Below are 16,467 nucleotides of genomic sequence, written 5' to 3'. Positions count from 1 at the left end.
TCCTCGGGTGCTAGACACTAGAGAAAGCGCCATTGAGATTTGCCATCGGAGATGGGAAGAACTATAGAGCTGGCCATCGAGCGGTGCCGCCCTTTGAAACTCTAACTGAGAGAACATGAGAACTTACCACGTCTTTAAATTTACAAGACTTAGCTTTGATTATGCTAACTTGAACCAAGAAGAAAAAATTACCAAACTTTAATTTAATTTACATATGGTTAGTAGAAGACATATGTGACTTCATTTATACATGAGTATATAGCAATCAAATTAATTTTAATTATGATATTTTATTATGTTTCTGCCTTAATTTTATGCTGTAAGTAATATACGTACCTAAAACAAGACTCACAAAACTATTTTAATTTACGGTTGATTATTTTCACAATACATCAACATCATTTTTTTTTGCCAAGCTATCCCAAACAAACCATAAGCCACTAAAACCAAATGCTGCTAACGAACAATATCATTATTTTTTTTGGTAAAAAATTGTCATAATTTTTTAGTAATCAGAAAATTTAATCCAAAAAAAATGCAAAAGAATATAATTATTAGGTTCGATAATTTAAGAGAGACCCAACTCTTAACCAGTTAACATTACGCATCACCCGAATCCCCCAAAATCCAACCAATTCGTCTCTCCTCTAAGAATCAATCAATAAATATACATATATATACAAAAGCGCACCCCGCTATTTCCCATTCACCACCGCCTCCCTCCCTCTCGATTTGATCGAGAGCTCTCTCTCTCTCTTCTCTCCCCCAATTTCCACATCAAAACAAAACCCCGCTTCAAAACCCTAACCCCTCCCAATCATGGCCGGCGGAGCCAGAGCTCTCAACACCCAAGCACTCTCTCTCCTCGCCGCCGTCAACAACCACGGCGATTTGGTCGTCAAGCTCTCCTCTTTAAAGCAGGCCAAGGATTTGCTCCTCTCCATCGACCCCGCCTCCGCCGCCGACCTCTTCCCCTACTTGGTCGAGCTCCAGTCCTCCCCTGAGCCCCTCGTCCGCTTCTCCCTCGTCGAGTCAGTCTCAAACCCTAGAATTCCATGCTCTATTTCTCTACTTACTCACTGATTTGAATTTGTTCCAACTCTGTTTCTTTCTGTTTTGTGATCGATTTCTAGTGGCATTGTTGATATGAATTGAGATAATAGTCGAGAACTGTTTACTCTAATTTGCGCAGTTGAAATTGAGATAATCATGTGTAGTGATGTTGTTTTCGATTGTCGACGAGCTGACTTATGATTTGTGGCTGGCAGAGTGATCGGGGAGATTGGCTTGAGAGCAATGGAGGAGTCGTCTGTACTGATGCCCGTCCTATTGGCGTTTTTGAGAGACAGTGATTCCGGCGTCGCAAGGCAATCGATAGTTAGTGGCACGAACCTCTTTGTTAGTGTCTTGGAGGAGATGACGTTGCAGGTAACTCTCTTTTAGTAATCTCTATTGGCAGATATGTAGGCAAATGTGGAACCTTTACTTTAGTGCTTATTCGTAGAAAGGAAAAGAAATAGACTCTTAACTCCTTGTATCTTTTCGGCAGTGTAAATTACTACCAGGCAAGTGATAAGTTCCAAAGACTAGGATTTTTTTTTCTTTCTAAATAAGTTAGTTGGGAAGGATCGGATTGTTGATAACAAAGCATCTGAGTGACTAAAAGTCACAGCATACATGTAAAAGGCTTTGCTACTTAGTAATATTTCCAGATTAGTTGTTCTTTCTAACCTGTTACTGAGTGCTGTGCTGATTTTATATGTTGAAAATTCTTACCTGACGGGAACTTTCGATCAATGTAATTTAAAACCGGGCTCTCAATTCCTTTTCTAAATCATATTGTTTGGTTTGCTTATGGTTTTCGTAAAGTTTCACCGGAGGGGTAAAGTCGAGATATGGCTTGAAGAACTTTGGTCGTGGATGGCTAAGATTAAGGATGCTATATTCAGCATTGCAGTACAGGTAGGTGCTGACTCTACTTTTCTCTTTAATTTTCATCCAATTGGCATCAAACTACCTTAAGCTCATTTTCATTTCTTTGTTGATGCTATATTTATCATTGCATTGAATAAGGTGCTATTAGCTTTAAGTTCTCTCTGAATTTGTCTTTTTTTTTTAAAGAAATTTGTTTATTTGAATTCATTAATATTTCTCTTTGATAAAATGGAAAGGGGACCCCCTTAGTCATTTTTGCATCACGGTTGTTTGCGGAAGAGTTTTTTTCACTATTTTGGGGTCATAATCAAAAGAGTTTGCGGACATGGACTTTTGAGCCTCTGTTTCTGCGAAAGGATGATTGTTTTAAACTTTAGTTATTCATCTAGTATGCTTTCTCATTTCAATTTTACTGGCCCTTTGTTTTATGGATTTTTTGGAAATCCAGTATCTCAAGTATAATCCATCTGAACTTTCATTTGCTTCTCCCTTTTATTCCGTGCTAATACATGGTTGATGGCATTAATCAAGAGAGTTTGCGAACTTGGACTTTTGAGCCTTTGTTTCCGCGAAGGGATGATTGTTTTAGACTTTAGTTATTCATCTAGTATGCTTTCTCATTTCAATTTTACTGGCCCTTTGTTTTATGGATTTCTTGGACATCCAGTATCTTGAGTATAATCCATCTGAACTTTCACTTGCTTCTCCCTTTTGTTCCTTGTTAATAAATGGTTGATGGCATTAATAAACTTCTAAATTATGAAGTTGGCAACATATATCTAACCTTAAACTTCGTTCCTTTTTGAATTGTAGCCTGGTTCTGCAGGAACAAAATTGCTTGCGTTGAAATTTTTGGAAACACATGTGTTGCTATTCACATCGGACACAGATGATTCTGAAAAACCAATTGCAGAAGGTATTGCAATACAACTTTGATGCCCTCTTTTTAATTTTTTTAATTTTATTTTTAATCAATCAAAGATTCAGGCATCTCATTACATGAAATAGGCTCTTGGAGATTCATGTATTTTTGGAGTTTTGCTACTGATTTAGTTGTGGATGATACAGGATATAGAAGAGGTTTTAATATTTCGTGGCTGGTTGGTGGACACCCTATTCTCGACTCGTACATGCTCATGTCAGAAGCAAATAGGGCCCTTGGAATTCTATTAAATTTGTTGCAGTCTGCTGGTAATCTTCAGGGTTCCTTAACAGTTGCCGTTGTCAATTGGTGAGTGCTCGCAATTTGGGCCACTTTTGTTCATTTGATTAGATTTTTGCTTTTATGTGATTCCATAGTCACATTTTATTAGGAAGCCCATTTCTTTAATGTTATATCTTATCATGGATTTGAACGTAAAGTGGTGCATCATGTCTCTTCACATACTGATGCCCTTAAATATCTTCAGATTAATGAAGGATTAAGTATTTAACATATAGAAGGTAAACGGGTTTCATGTCAGTTTAATCCTCTTGAAAGGGATCACTGAAACTTGGGAACAGCTTTAGTACAAGTTCAACTGCTTGCATGTGATAATATTGCAGCATGATGACCAGCTCTCTTATGAGGATGTAATGGCATTGGATACTGCTGCATTGGTGGTTCAGATAATGGCAACTACAGGGCTAGGCATGTTAAAAACTTGCAAATTGTATGGTTACTGTGAAGCACCAATGGCCTGGGATAAGTTTGCATAACTGGTGGATAAAATGGTCATCTCATATGCTGAGGGAAGCATGGTGGTCAAGCAATGCAGTTTATGCTTGTAAACTGTTAGAGAGACCATCTACTTTTAGCAGTCAGTATTTTATGCTGTATGTGCATACAGAGAATCATGTGTGAGCTATTTGAAAATGTATTTATTATTTGGTAACAGCTGATACACATTTAACACTTAATAATCAAAATTTCCTTTTAGCCCTGGATTATTACTGATTAAGATATTTTGTTTGATGCTGTCTCTCCTCATACTGTGTGTTCCTTTTAATACTGGAGTTATGAACAAGGATTTAGGTGTTTTTTACATGATCCCCAGCAATTTCAGACCATAGCTTATATATCAGTTTGAATCTTAAACTAGGTTTTGCAAAAAACTCAGAAAGTGTTGCAGACCTATTGTTTCCAGCCAGTTTGTTAACATTGAAACATCCATCTAGCCTATTGCATTGGCGGTGTGCGTTAAAACTATTTTTACATAGTTCTGCCCTATACTTCAACCAGTTGGTATGGTAAGACTGAGAAGATAACAATATAGCTCATGTACTCTAAATGTTTGGTATTCAAGTTCATGGTATTAACTGTTGGTATTTCATGTCCTTTAGAAGATGAATTTTACACACACTGCTGTCATTAATCATATGATAGCAATCGTCGTCTGCTATATTTTGTCTAGCTCAGTGTCCAAACTCTTCATATTTCATTCATCTTTATGCTATAAATTTTGGCATGTCAGACATGAATCTCATAGATGGTATTGTTCTCTGTTGCTGAGTTCATTCCATTTAGCTGGAGCTATTATAAAAGGGATGCAAGAACTGGAAATAAAATGAGTAGTTGATGTTAGGATCTGCACTTCGTTGCATTTTCAAGTGATAGTGGTTTGTCAGATATGATGTTGAGTAGTCTTTGTGCCGGGGAAGTGAGATAATGATATGCTTGTATTTTTCAATACAATAGCTTGAAATAGTTGAGTATATGGATATCAGATGCAAGAGAAGTCTTCAGATACATTAAACACAGAACTGTAACTTGAGGGATATGGGTACAACCGTACAAATGGGTGAGTTAGAGAATAGGCAGACCAATGCCTTTAACCTGTTCATTTAATTTTTTTTTTGACAGGAATGTCTTATGTTGTAGTATCTTGCACGTGCCTTCAAAAATTGTTGCTTCAAACGAAGTTTTGTTCTTTTGAAATTGTGTGAAAATATAGTAAGGTATACCTCTGGTGGTAGTCATGGATGGAGTAATCAGAGATACTGTTGTCTTTTCAGCGTCATACAAGTTCACACAGCAAAAAGACAAAAAAAAAGGGTAATGACATGTATGTATGTGTGTATATCGTGCAATAGTTGGTCACAGTGATTGTATTCCTGAACAAGAGTTCAACTTGTTCTTAAAATATAAAGCCAATATTGTCAGATTGACCCAAAATAATAATAATAATAATCATCAGATTTTCATCTTATGATCTTTATATGTGCAAAGACTGGAAATCTATCTTTGTACATTATTCTGTTTATTTTGCTGCATCTTTGATTTGTTCTTGCGTAGCTTCTACCTTATGTCTTGTAAGTCACCTGGATGTGTTTAGTGACTGTTATTTAGTTTACTATGTTGTCTATATACATACTGTTCTTTATATGGTTTGAAGTGAAAATTTGTTAGATAGGCTGGGTGAGCTGGACAGGAATGGAAGGGGTCTTTGTTGATGTGAAAGGAGAGGGTCCATCTTTGGTTTGCTTAGAGCCATTGTATACCCTTTTTTGCGAGCTGCTGCTGTATTTCAGTTCTTTGGGTAGAGCTTTTTTTTTTTGTGATTCGTTGTTTTTGTTGGGGACTTTCTTATGGCGATTGTTTTGCTGCTGTTGCTGCATCTTTTTTGTTTCTTGGTGGAAGTTGTGTACCTCAGAAAATGAAAAAGGTTGAATGGCTTGTATATGGAAGTACCACTGATGTTGGAAGGAAAACTATCTAGAGAAAGTACATCAATTGTAGGATTATATGCTGATGATGAGTAATATAATGATAACTAATCGATTCTGTGGTCAAACCTTGAAATTTTTTACTGTGATAGTATATACCAAACTAATGTCTTGTTCTTCAAATAATTTGAGAGGACCCAACTGTTGTTTGCAACTTTTTGATGGGATATAGAAATGAGAAGTTTACATTTTTGATAGCTAGATAATTGGCATGTATGCTTGTTATTTTGGAGATCTTTTCTGAGAAAAATATGTTAGTGAGTCCTTAGAATATCTCTCTTTTTCAAATAAAGCAACTTCTGTGATTTAATCTCATTAAGTTGTAATCTACCTGTACAATCTCTTGTGTAGAGTGGTAAATGGCCCCAGTCAATCATTGGAGGGTCTGCGCTTTCAATCTTCCATAATTCTTATACCAGTATAGATTTAGGATTTGTTTGCTTTCAGATGGATGTGATTTGCACACTATTCCTATGAGCTGGGGTTGATTGTAATTCAATCTTCTATGTGAGCATGTTTAGTCTCTTGTATGCATGCCTTCAATACAACTTTAGCTAGAAAATGCTTCTTTTGGTAAAAATGCAGTTGAACCTCGTTTTTATGATAATTTATCAGTAGAATTCTTTTATATATTATTTAATTTGCTTAGTAAACAGAATAAAAAGTATGAGGGATGAGGTTTAATGTATCAAGGTCATGGTGGGTGCTAAGCTGCGGATGGAATGAGAAACTGGTTATGATGCTGTAGTTGTCTCAGTATATAAGGTTGAGTGAAGCTGAGGCTGTAGTGCCTGAGGTGACTGAACTAAAGCAGTGGTGGGTTTGGAAAGTTTAAGAAACTGTATATACTTGCAAATGGCAGGCTTTAGGAAAGGAAAGATGGGAGACTCTTGGGATCTTGATGCATAAAAAGAGATGGTTACCTTAGAGAGCAGTGGTCTTTTTGCCAGTAGTTGGAGTAATTTGGAAAGTGTTTGTGTTAACTGCTCCTGGCAATTGTATATATGATCCTCACCTGCTATGGTTTCTTGTGGGGTAGAGTGTTGGTGATGCACTTTGCAGCTGGTGATTGTGTACCTGATCTCATGCCATGAGTTATTTAGTTTGAGTTAGTTTTATGATAAACTAACTGCTACAGGAGACAAAGTAAGATTTCATGTATGATGAGGTGACAGGTAGACGCTACCAGATATTTTGTTGGAGTAATTATGTTTGTCAATTGTAAGCAAACAAGTTGGAAACTTGTGCACTAATTTATCAGAGAATCATGGCAAAACTCTTGGTTATACAGTTTACCAGTGGAAAATGTGCAAGTCATGGCTATTAGCGTATATGTGCACAATTAACTCTTCTTGTAGATTAATTTGACGATAGTCTGATGTGTCATGGCTCCCTCCCAGTAAATGAGTCTTCGTATCTTTTCACATTCAATTATTGTTTCATTTCTTCCTGATTTGAAGTTTTTTCATCTTGTTTCAATAATTGTACAAGAGCAGCACCCATGTATAATGATATGAATTCAACTCTTCGAATATATATATATATTGCAAATTTATATATACTGTAAATAAAGGGAGGCATAAGCAGCATATCATAAAATGTGATATTTTATTACTTTTATGTTATACATGTACACTGTTTCATCCTTCATTTTTGTTATTTTTTCTTAACTGCAATCTCAATTTTTTTTATATATTTGTTTGACATGGCAGTCTTGCAGCAATAGCACGAAAGAGGCCAGTTCACTATGGCACCATTGTTTCTGCATTATTTGATTTTGATCTGAACTTTGAAGTAGTAAAGGGACGTCATGCTGCCAGTATTCAATATTCCTTAAGAACTGCGTTTTTGGGATTCCTTCGATGTACTAGCCCAGTGATTGTTGAGGTAGAAGTTTCTTTTATTTTTTATTTTATCTTTTGATATCCGACTCATTGAACATTGAAATGTAGAATTCCTAGAAAAGTTCCATTTTTCATCTGTTCTCGCCTGACAAGTTTGTCCGTTTACATTTCAGTCGAGAGATAGATTGCTTAGGGCTCTACGCTCTATGAATGCTGGGGATGCTGGTGATCAAGTCATCCGCCAAGTTGATAAAATGCTAAAATACAATGAGCGTGCTTCTCGTGATGCTCGGTCTGGAAAGGTATGTACATTTATTTGTCTTTCACATGGAGACTTGAACCGTTGCATTTGTTTGGTTCATTACCTCACAATCATTGAATTTGCGGAACAGGATGATCAACCGTCAAGCCAACTGCCTGTTTCAGGGGACTTGGTTAGAAAAAGACCTTCGCCTCTTGATGTTGAAGAGTCCACTAATGGTCATGAGATGCATTTGAAGCGAAGTCGTTATGTACATGAGACCTATTCAACATTGCCAGTTCAAAAGAATGATTCTGGGTGGGATACCACTTCCGTAAATGGAGTGACCTCTGACCTTCCTATGCTAGATGGTGAGGTGACTCCTGTAGAGCAAATGATTACTGTTATTGGTGCATTGCTTGCTGAAGGAGAAAGGGGCGCCGAATCACTTGAAATTCTTGTTTCGACAATCCACCCTGATCTGTTTGCCGATATTGTAATTACTAATATGAGGCACTTGCCACAGATGCCGCCACTTTTGTCAAGGCCAGGGCTGCCAGTTGGTCGGCAGATAGGCTCTTTAAGCTGTTCGGCACAAGTTGTCTCAGGGTCACCAACATCATCTGCGCAGACTCCAGTTTTGACTGCCCAAATGTCTTTTTCTTCAGCTACTGTTAACAGTTTATCAGTTGCTGATACTTCCAATGTGAATATACTTCCCGTTGATTCCAAGCGAGATCCACGAAGGGTAAGCTTTATGAATCTGAGATATGTTCTGTTTGTATCTGCTATTGCTATTCTATAGTTAACAATGGAATGGATTTAATTTTTATCTTGGTTACTTTTCAGGATCCTCGTCGCCTGGATCCACGGTGCATAGTAGTTTCTGCTGAACTGGCATCCTCACCTGCTGTAGAGGATATTGGTGCTATGCAATCTGACATTGAAGGTTCAATATCCTTAAATAAGCTTAATTCACTTCCTTTTGTGACTGCTGTTGAATCTACTTTAGTAACTCCCAAGCCCAAAACAGAAAATGATGGTATGGTTATGGATAGTCAATTGGTTTCTGGAAATGAGCAACCAACTCTCAGAGAGGAGGTTCTGGACAGGCCTGTTGAAGATGACCCTACTTCGAAGGTCAATGTATCTTCAGATCTAAAAGATTCTTGTATGCAAACTGACGAGGACCTTGACACAATGCCATTATCAGAAGTTGAAGTAAAAGATGATGATTATACCACATCTTTTCTAGAATCTGATCAGCATTCTCCTGCTCTTTCAAACACATCGTCATCTGAAGATTTATGTCAGGACCAGCCTGAGGTTCCCATATATATTGAGTTGACCCAAGAGCAGGAACAAAGACTAGGGCATTTGGCTGTTGAACGAATTATTCAGTCATACAAGCATTTACATGGAACAGATTATAGTCAGATGTGCTTGGCATTACTTGCTCGATTGGTTGCTCAGGTAGGGAATTTTTAAACTCAAATCCAGAAGCAATTGATTTTTTCTGAGTCCAAATGTAGTTGGATATGCTTTTTGCATGATGAGTTCATAAGATGTGCTGGTCTACTTTGTTGCCTCATTATGGGGGCTTATAATATGCCATGAAGATTTTTAATCAACAGTCATGTAATCGATATCTAGTACCAACACAACATATTAGGTTGCCTAACTATTGGCCTCAATATCTGCACTTAACTGCTGACATTTTTGAGTTATATCATGGAAAAGGTAACTATTATGCTGGAGACATTGCGGCTACCTGTGATGTGTTCATAAATGAATTACTGTTACAATGTTGCATACATGTAGACGTGTCTTGTGAAGTGGTGCTGGTCTCTCTTGTATCTGTTTTCCAGTCTCATTTAGGGTTTTTTTTGTAGGTTGTAGGTTGTGGATTCCTTGTCCTCTCATACACTGTTCTATTCTAATAGAATCTTTGTTTCTTCTTTTAAATGGCATCTTTCCGGATTTTCTTTGTTCAGATCTTCTTTAGTATTTGATATGCACAATCATCTCTGAATGTTCCAATTTCACAGGTTGATATGGATGATGAAATAATTGTGAGGCTGCATAAACACATAGTTGTGGATTACCAACAGAAAAAGGTATGTATTTCCAGCGGCGGTTCTTTTGTTTGGTTTGTATTAGTATAGATAACTTGTTTTTATATGGGTAATACACAAATGATAGCTATCACTTTGTTAAATAGATATTCATAATTTGAAATTGAAGTCTAAAAGTGATTAGTATTATTAGTAGTGGATTTCTTGTTCACTATTGCACTTTGTCAAGTTTATCTATTAAACTTTTGTTTATCCAGGAAGAAATAATGCAAAAGGTTTTAGTTTTCCTATGTTTATGAGAATTATCTTTTGATTTACCTCATGGAAGTTTAGAACTAAGAGCTTTCATCTCATGTACTCAGAGAACATTATCAGTTTAGCAGTTAATAATAGTAGTTATCCAAGGTCAGATTACATTAATTCTTAACAGCTTAGTTATAGTTACTTGGTGTTGCCAAATCTGATTTATGAGTATTGATTTTAGGGGCATGAGCTAGTATTGCATATCTTGTACCATCTGGAGGCTCTGGCTGTGTCTGATTCAGTTGAAAGTTCAGCATTTGCTCTTATGTATGAAAAGTTCCTCCTGGCACTGGTAGGCTTTTTCAACCTTTTCTTGTTTTGTGTTTATTTCTATCTGTGTGAGAACTGAACATGTCAGGTTCTTTACTGCAGGCCAAGTGTTTGCTAGAGTCCTTCCCAGCGTCAGATAGGTCCTTTAGTAGACTTCTTGGTGAAGTTCCAGTCTTGCCCGACTCCACTTTGAAACTACTAGACGAGCTCTGCTATTCTGATGTTATTGATCAGCATGGAAAAGATGTTCGGGACATTGAGCGTGTCACTCAGGGCCTTGGTGCTGCCTGGAGTTTAATTTTAGGGCGGCCACATTATCGACAAAGCTGCCTAGATATCACTTTGAAGGTATCTTGGAATGGATTCCAAGAAGCAAATGCGTTGATAGTTTTGCTAGTTGTATCCTTCTCACATATCAAAACAACCGCATCCTGACATTGTGCAACTTCTGATTGCAGTGTGCTATTCATCCACAAGATGACATCCGAACCAGAGCTATCCGACTGGTTTGTAATTTAACTGAACAGTGACAGTCTTTGTGTCTATCTTCTGCTTGAACTTCATTCCTTGTCTTGTACCGCAAGAATTATAGTAAAGCATCAAAAATCAGATGAAGAAAACTAATTAATCATATTCCTTCATTTTGGTTGTGTGTGACAGGTGTCAAACAAACTCTATCAGTTGAGTTACATATCAGAAGTTATTGAAAAATTTGCGACAGATATGTTGATGTCTGCTGTCAAACAGCCTCTGTCGGGTATAGAGCAATCACAATCTGAGTCCACCGTGCAGAGAACTGATAGAACGGTATATTTATTTCTTTTTATTGCTCTTAAGTTCCCTTCATTTTCCGCTTAAGCAACCAGTAGAATGTTGTATGGTCCAAATTATGTTTTGCCTATCTCTTGGGTTTGCCATGATTTTGTGGATAACTTTTATAATCTCAGTAGTTCATGGGGATTCCAAAGCTAAATGTCTGACATTTCTGTAAGTTACGATTTTGAGTTGACTAAAATTAGTTTCTACAAATTTTTATATATGTATGCACATATATCCACTTCAAAATAATAGAGCATCTGCAATTCCACTACATTACATGTCATTTTCCTCTCCAATTCTTGCAGTTTGGAAGCCAAGAATCATCAGCAAGGCATTTGCAAAATTTGGAGTCTGGAAATTCTGAAAATGATTCCACAATGAAGGAGCGACCAGTATCAACAATGTCAATTCCAGAAGCTCAGCGATTTATCTCTTTGTTTTTCGCTTTATGTACGAAGGTTTGTCCCTGATTCCTTAATGATTCGGAGCTAATTAACAACCTTTGATTGCTTCTATCAAGGTTCTGTTAACATCGGTTGTTGTTTTTTTGCTGCAGAAACCTAGTCTTATTCAACTTGTATTTGATACTTATGGGTGTGCCCCAAAAGCTGTAAAGCAGGTGAGACTTTGATGATATTCTGAATACCTGAATGTTATTATTTTATAGCATGCCACGTGTAGTTCTGAAATCTTTGAAAGATATGCAAATGTGAAACTTACGAGGAAATGTCTCAAAGTAAGGACCATGCATTGACCATGCATATACATACAGCAGTCATATATATACATATACTAACACATCATAAAAATATAAACATACATCAGTGGTTGGTATAGGTCTGTTATGTAAGACTATTGGTTAGAAGAAATTCCATGCCATCAAGAATTATGGATTTCATGCATATTTATGGTCATAGTTTAGATCTGATGCATCATGTGTTGGTAAAAGTAATTTTAGCAGATACCTTCATGATGTCCCTTTGAAACATGGGTGTAGATGTCCTGCTAAATTTGCATTCTAGATTTCTTTCTGCTGCATAAATTAATTGAATCTCATAGTACCGTTGCCTGAGAAAGGGTCTCTGAATTTTTTTTTATCAAATGCAAATATCTAAATGTGATTTTTATTGTGTACATTCTGAAATGATCCAGGCTTTTGAGCGCAATATTCCTGTTCTTATAAGGGCCCTAGGGTCTTCAAATTCAGATTTACTTCACATTATATCAGATCCTCCACAAGGAAGTGAAAACCTTTTGATGTTGGTGGGTATCATATTTTTTAATCATGATGATGATATTTAATCTCGAAGGTTTTCATTCCTTTGAGTTTTTTTGAATTTCTTTCCTTTTACTATAATCATAATAAGCTTGTAATTTTGTAATATGCAAGGTGCTGCAACAATTGACTCAAGTAACAACACCGTCATCTGATCTGATAAGCACTGTGAAACATTTGTATGAAACTAAATTAAAGGTTTTCAAATAACTGAAGCTCTCCGTAAAAATATTTTTGCCACTTTGTTATTTTCCCCGTTTAACCTTAGTTGGATTTTTACTGTGTGCAGGATGTCACAATTCTTATTCCAATGCTTTCTTCACTTGCTAAAAATGAGGTTTGTTTCATGTATTTGGTATCTCATCCTCTTCTAGTATATCTGGCTTCTTTGGTATTTTGTTAGATGTTTTTGGTTTTATAAGCTGTTTGCATTTGGGGCAATATCATCACCCTAGAGTTTAGAAGTTACTCCCTTTTAGCCTTATAACGTAGTTGTAAATCTTCAGCGAGTGTTCTTGTTATGAAATATTTAGGTTTGAGGAGTAGAACATATTTAGGTTTAAGTGACAATGAGTTGCTTACAGTAGAACATATTTCCATTTTCGGTGATTAGATCTGGGAGCTTGCCTTCATTTAGTGTGTCATGGTAATGTTGTTGAAAATTAACAAGGTTCATATGGTTGAAGCTAAACCTGCCATCTTCTTCACCCGATACATGGCAGTTGGAGTCCTGCTCTGCAGATCTCCACTGTCATTTATTGTTTTACCTTTATTAGAAGATCTCCACTGTCATTTCTTGTTTCACCTTTATTAGAAGTGAACAAAAGATATCCACTGTCATTTCTTGTTCTACCTTTGTTAGAAGTAAACAACATCATATCAGAAATTACAAACTAATGTTAAATGGACACAAATAAGATGTAGACTCCTTTGTTAATATGACCACTTAGAGCATATCTGAGAAAACACTCTCATATATTTTCATTATTGCAAAAAAAAAAAAGCTGCTAGTTTGACATATATTTTTCTTTATTGCTGTTTAATCACTTTTTTTTGTGGCCTCAGGTTTTACCTATATTCCCTCGGCTTGTTGCTCTTCCATTAGAAAAGTTCCAGACTGCACTTGCTCACATACTCCAGGTACATGTAGTTTTCTGTCTGATTTCATATACATATTCTGATGTCCCTGATGTTCAGGTAGTTGAATTCTATTTCTTATCATGGTTAGGACTTAGGACTATAGGTACACATACTAAAATACCATACTTGTATCATGAGACACAAAACCTTTGCTTGCGTTACCTGCTTCATGCAGAAAGAGAAAACAAAGGCCAACATCTCATATCCTATCAATTACAGGGTTCAGCTCATACAGGTCCAGCTTTGACTCCGGCAGAAGTGTTGGTTTCTATCCATAGTATTGTTCCTGATAAAGAAGGCCTTACTCTAAAGAAGGCATGTCATCCATATCATTGTTTTATTATTGATATTTTTTTAATCAAATCAAGTTGATTTCATAGGATGTAGAAACAGCATCTTATCGTGCTTACAATATCACACAGCTCTCAGCTTGTCTGATATGATTTGTCACATATTTTACAAGTAAATCTGAACCCAATATTCTGAAAATTGTAGGCATGCCCAATACAGTTCTCTGGTGCATTTCGGCTTGCTAGGCTAGATTAGGCAATAAAATAATCTAACCCAGGGTTTGAGCAAGTGGTCCACGTACCAATATTCGAACATATCTTTTCCCGAAATTTCGTTCATGCAGTTTGAGCATTTTGGTATAGGTTGAAAACATATTTTTAATAGGCTTTACAATTTCAATAAATGATTGATTATACTGCCGAATGTCAACTTAATCTTCACTTTCCAAAAAAAACTGTGGCCCAAATCGGACATGGGCCAAGGTACAGATTCAAATGGTCTGACTATTTTAATGCAATCTAACATTGGTAATTTCTTCTACATGTCATCAAGTTCCCTGAATAATGAACTGTATGCCTCCCCATTGCTCTTCCAATTTTTGATGCTGACAGTATATGGTTGTGCTGCGTCCTTTGTAAAGCTTTTTAAACTATGTTTCATGTTTTCAGATAATAGATGCTTGCTCAGCTTGTTTTGAGCAGCGCACAGTATTCACACAGCAAGTGTTGGCAAAGGCATTGAATCAGATGGTATATATCTACAAAATATAAATCTTGGTCCCTTTAGATTGTTTAGTTCAATAAGTGACTAATAAAATTTTCAGGTTGATCAAACTCCTATTCCTCTTCTTTTTATGAGAACAGTTATTCAAGCAATTGATGCTTTTCCTTCACTGGTAAGTTCTTTTCTTTGTATCTTCTATTTCTTTTTCATTTGTTTTTTTTTCCAGCAAATAATCCTGGGGCTTATATTATACTTGGTTTTGTGCCTTTGTGTTATCTCAGGTTGATTTTGTGATGGAGATACTTTCTAAACTTGTCAGGAAACAGGTATAGATCGACTGTTAGGCATATTGATGTGTGTTAGGCATACTTTCTAAACTTTATCATGTGTGCTCTTTAAGTTTGATAAGTCAGCATTGCTTATTAGCTTGGGGAATGGGGGACAACTGATATTTGACTGCAGGTTTGGAGAATGCCAAAGCTTTGGGCAGGGTTCATGAAATGTGTGTCTCAAACCCAGCCACACTCTTTCCATGTATTGTTGCAGGTATCGTATCATAATTTTTGATAACCTCCGTTACCTTTTAAGGTGATTTTGTTTTTTGTTTCACTCACCTTTTGTCTTCTCCTTACAGTTACCACCACCACAACTGGAAAGTGCTTTGAACAAGTATGTGAATGTCAAAGGTCCCCTTGCTGCATACGCTTGCCAGGCTAGTATAAAAGCTTCGCTCTCTAGGTATTATTATTGTGCATCTGATTGGACTCTGAAATTTACCTAGTATATGATATCCTTGGTTTTCTCAACCATAATTGATAGTCCCCTAAGTGATATCGGGAGAAAATGACAGTAATTGTATGAAACTTGGATAAACTGGAGAGTTCTCTGGTGAGGATTTTTTAACTGAGTTTCATTTCCTACAAAAATCCAGCAAAATCTTTCAGTTGTCTAGTTATTTTGTTGTATTAGATGATCATTTGTGATTCTGATTAGAGATGGCTATTTCTATTTCAAATCAGTGTTTTTATATATATTAAAATCTTATATTGATGAGTTTTTTGGTAATATTTTTCATGTTGATGAATAGATAATGAGAGTAATAATATTTATAGATTTTTCACTGAACATCCCATGGGTCTTTAGACTTGCAAACACGTCCATCTAATTATTGCATTGGTTTTGGCAGACCGACACTTGCAGTTCTTGATCTTGCAAATGAACCGCGTTTGCACCAATCGCATTTGCCATCACCACCGTTTCATCCTACAGATGCAACTTCGTCAACTCCAACATGATAACCTGAAGGCATTGGAAGTTGGTAACTTTAGCAGCAATGTATAGTAGAAATGGGGTCATTGGAAAACTAAGAGCCATTTGGGGAACGATATGAACTAACCACGTAAATGGCGGCTGATCATTGGAATTTGACCGCTGACCCGTGCAATCTGAGAAATTCTAGTTAGGGGGCATAATCAGCTATTCAGGAGCATCATCAAAGTTCCAAGGGATGCACGTACACACCCCCATTCTCTGCCCCATTCTCTCAGTCTTAGCTGCCTCTCCAAATGTATAACATAAATGATTTTTGTACTTTATCCTTGTAAATTTTGGTTATCAGGTTAGAAGTCAGGGTAGTTATGCCGAAAGCATGAAAGGATTATGGTTGAGGTCATCTACCGGCGCCTGTAGATTTTAGTTATACTATTTGTAGCTCATTTTTCTGTACCTTCTCATATATCATTGTAGTTTTGTCGCTGGTCACGAGGGAGCAATTTCACTCAAATTGGTCTCATTGTGCACTGAAAAAAAACGTATTGTTCAAGCTGCCGGCAGGCTATAAAAGTA

At 36.7% G+C, this 16,467-nt stretch overlaps 1 protein-coding gene across 2 annotated transcripts; it reads left to right on the top strand.

Annotated features, from left to right (window-relative positions):
* The first annotated feature begins 668 nt into the window (after nucleotides 1-668).
* Nucleotides 669-16,467, top strand: LOC126796082 (uncharacterized). Of its 2 annotated transcripts, XM_050522844.1 has the most exons (27): nucleotides 673-1,031; nucleotides 1,269-1,428; nucleotides 1,870-1,962; nucleotides 2,749-2,851; nucleotides 3,004-3,166; nucleotides 7,353-7,527; nucleotides 7,658-7,786; nucleotides 7,877-8,473; nucleotides 8,575-9,198; nucleotides 9,774-9,842; nucleotides 10,285-10,395; nucleotides 10,476-10,721; nucleotides 10,832-10,879; nucleotides 11,034-11,180; nucleotides 11,498-11,650; nucleotides 11,749-11,811; nucleotides 12,345-12,455; nucleotides 12,583-12,666; nucleotides 12,758-12,805; nucleotides 13,534-13,608; nucleotides 13,828-13,923; nucleotides 14,568-14,648; nucleotides 14,723-14,794; nucleotides 14,904-14,948; nucleotides 15,085-15,168; nucleotides 15,257-15,360; nucleotides 15,809-16,467. In XM_050522844.1, the coding sequence occupies exons 1-27, from the start codon at nucleotides 820-822 to the stop codon at nucleotides 15,915-15,917; spliced, it is 4,002 nt and encodes a 1,333-aa protein (XP_050378801.1). In that variant the 5' UTR covers nucleotides 673-819; the 3' UTR covers nucleotides 15,918-16,467. The 2 variants fall into 2 exon arrangements, 1 of the variants encoding a protein (XP_050378801.1); XR_007672288.1 differs by lacking the exons at nucleotides 14,723-14,794; nucleotides 14,904-14,948; nucleotides 15,085-15,168; nucleotides 15,257-15,360; nucleotides 15,809-16,467 and having other exon boundaries at nucleotides 669-1,031; nucleotides 12,583-12,647; nucleotides 14,568-14,615.

This window comes from Argentina anserina, chromosome 5, assembly GCF_933775445.1.
Source record: "Argentina anserina chromosome 5, drPotAnse1.1, whole genome shotgun sequence".
Classification (NCBI taxonomy): Eukaryota; Viridiplantae; Streptophyta; class Magnoliopsida; order Rosales; family Rosaceae; genus Argentina; species Argentina anserina.
This window is presented reverse-complemented; position numbering and strand designations above follow the sequence as displayed.

Coding starts and splice junctions, on each gene's coding strand:
- LOC126796082 (XM_050522844.1), top strand. CDS start 820: ATGGCCGGCGGAGCCAGAGCTCTCAACACCCAAGCACTCTCTCTCCTC. Junction 3,167..7,352: donor ACAGTTGCCGTTGTCAATTG/GTGAGTGCTCGC, acceptor TTGACATGGCAG/TCTTGCAGCAATAGCACGAA. Junction 7,787..7,876: donor GTGATGCTCGGTCTGGAAAG/GTATGTACATTT, acceptor TTTGCGGAACAG/GATGATCAACCGTCAAGCCA.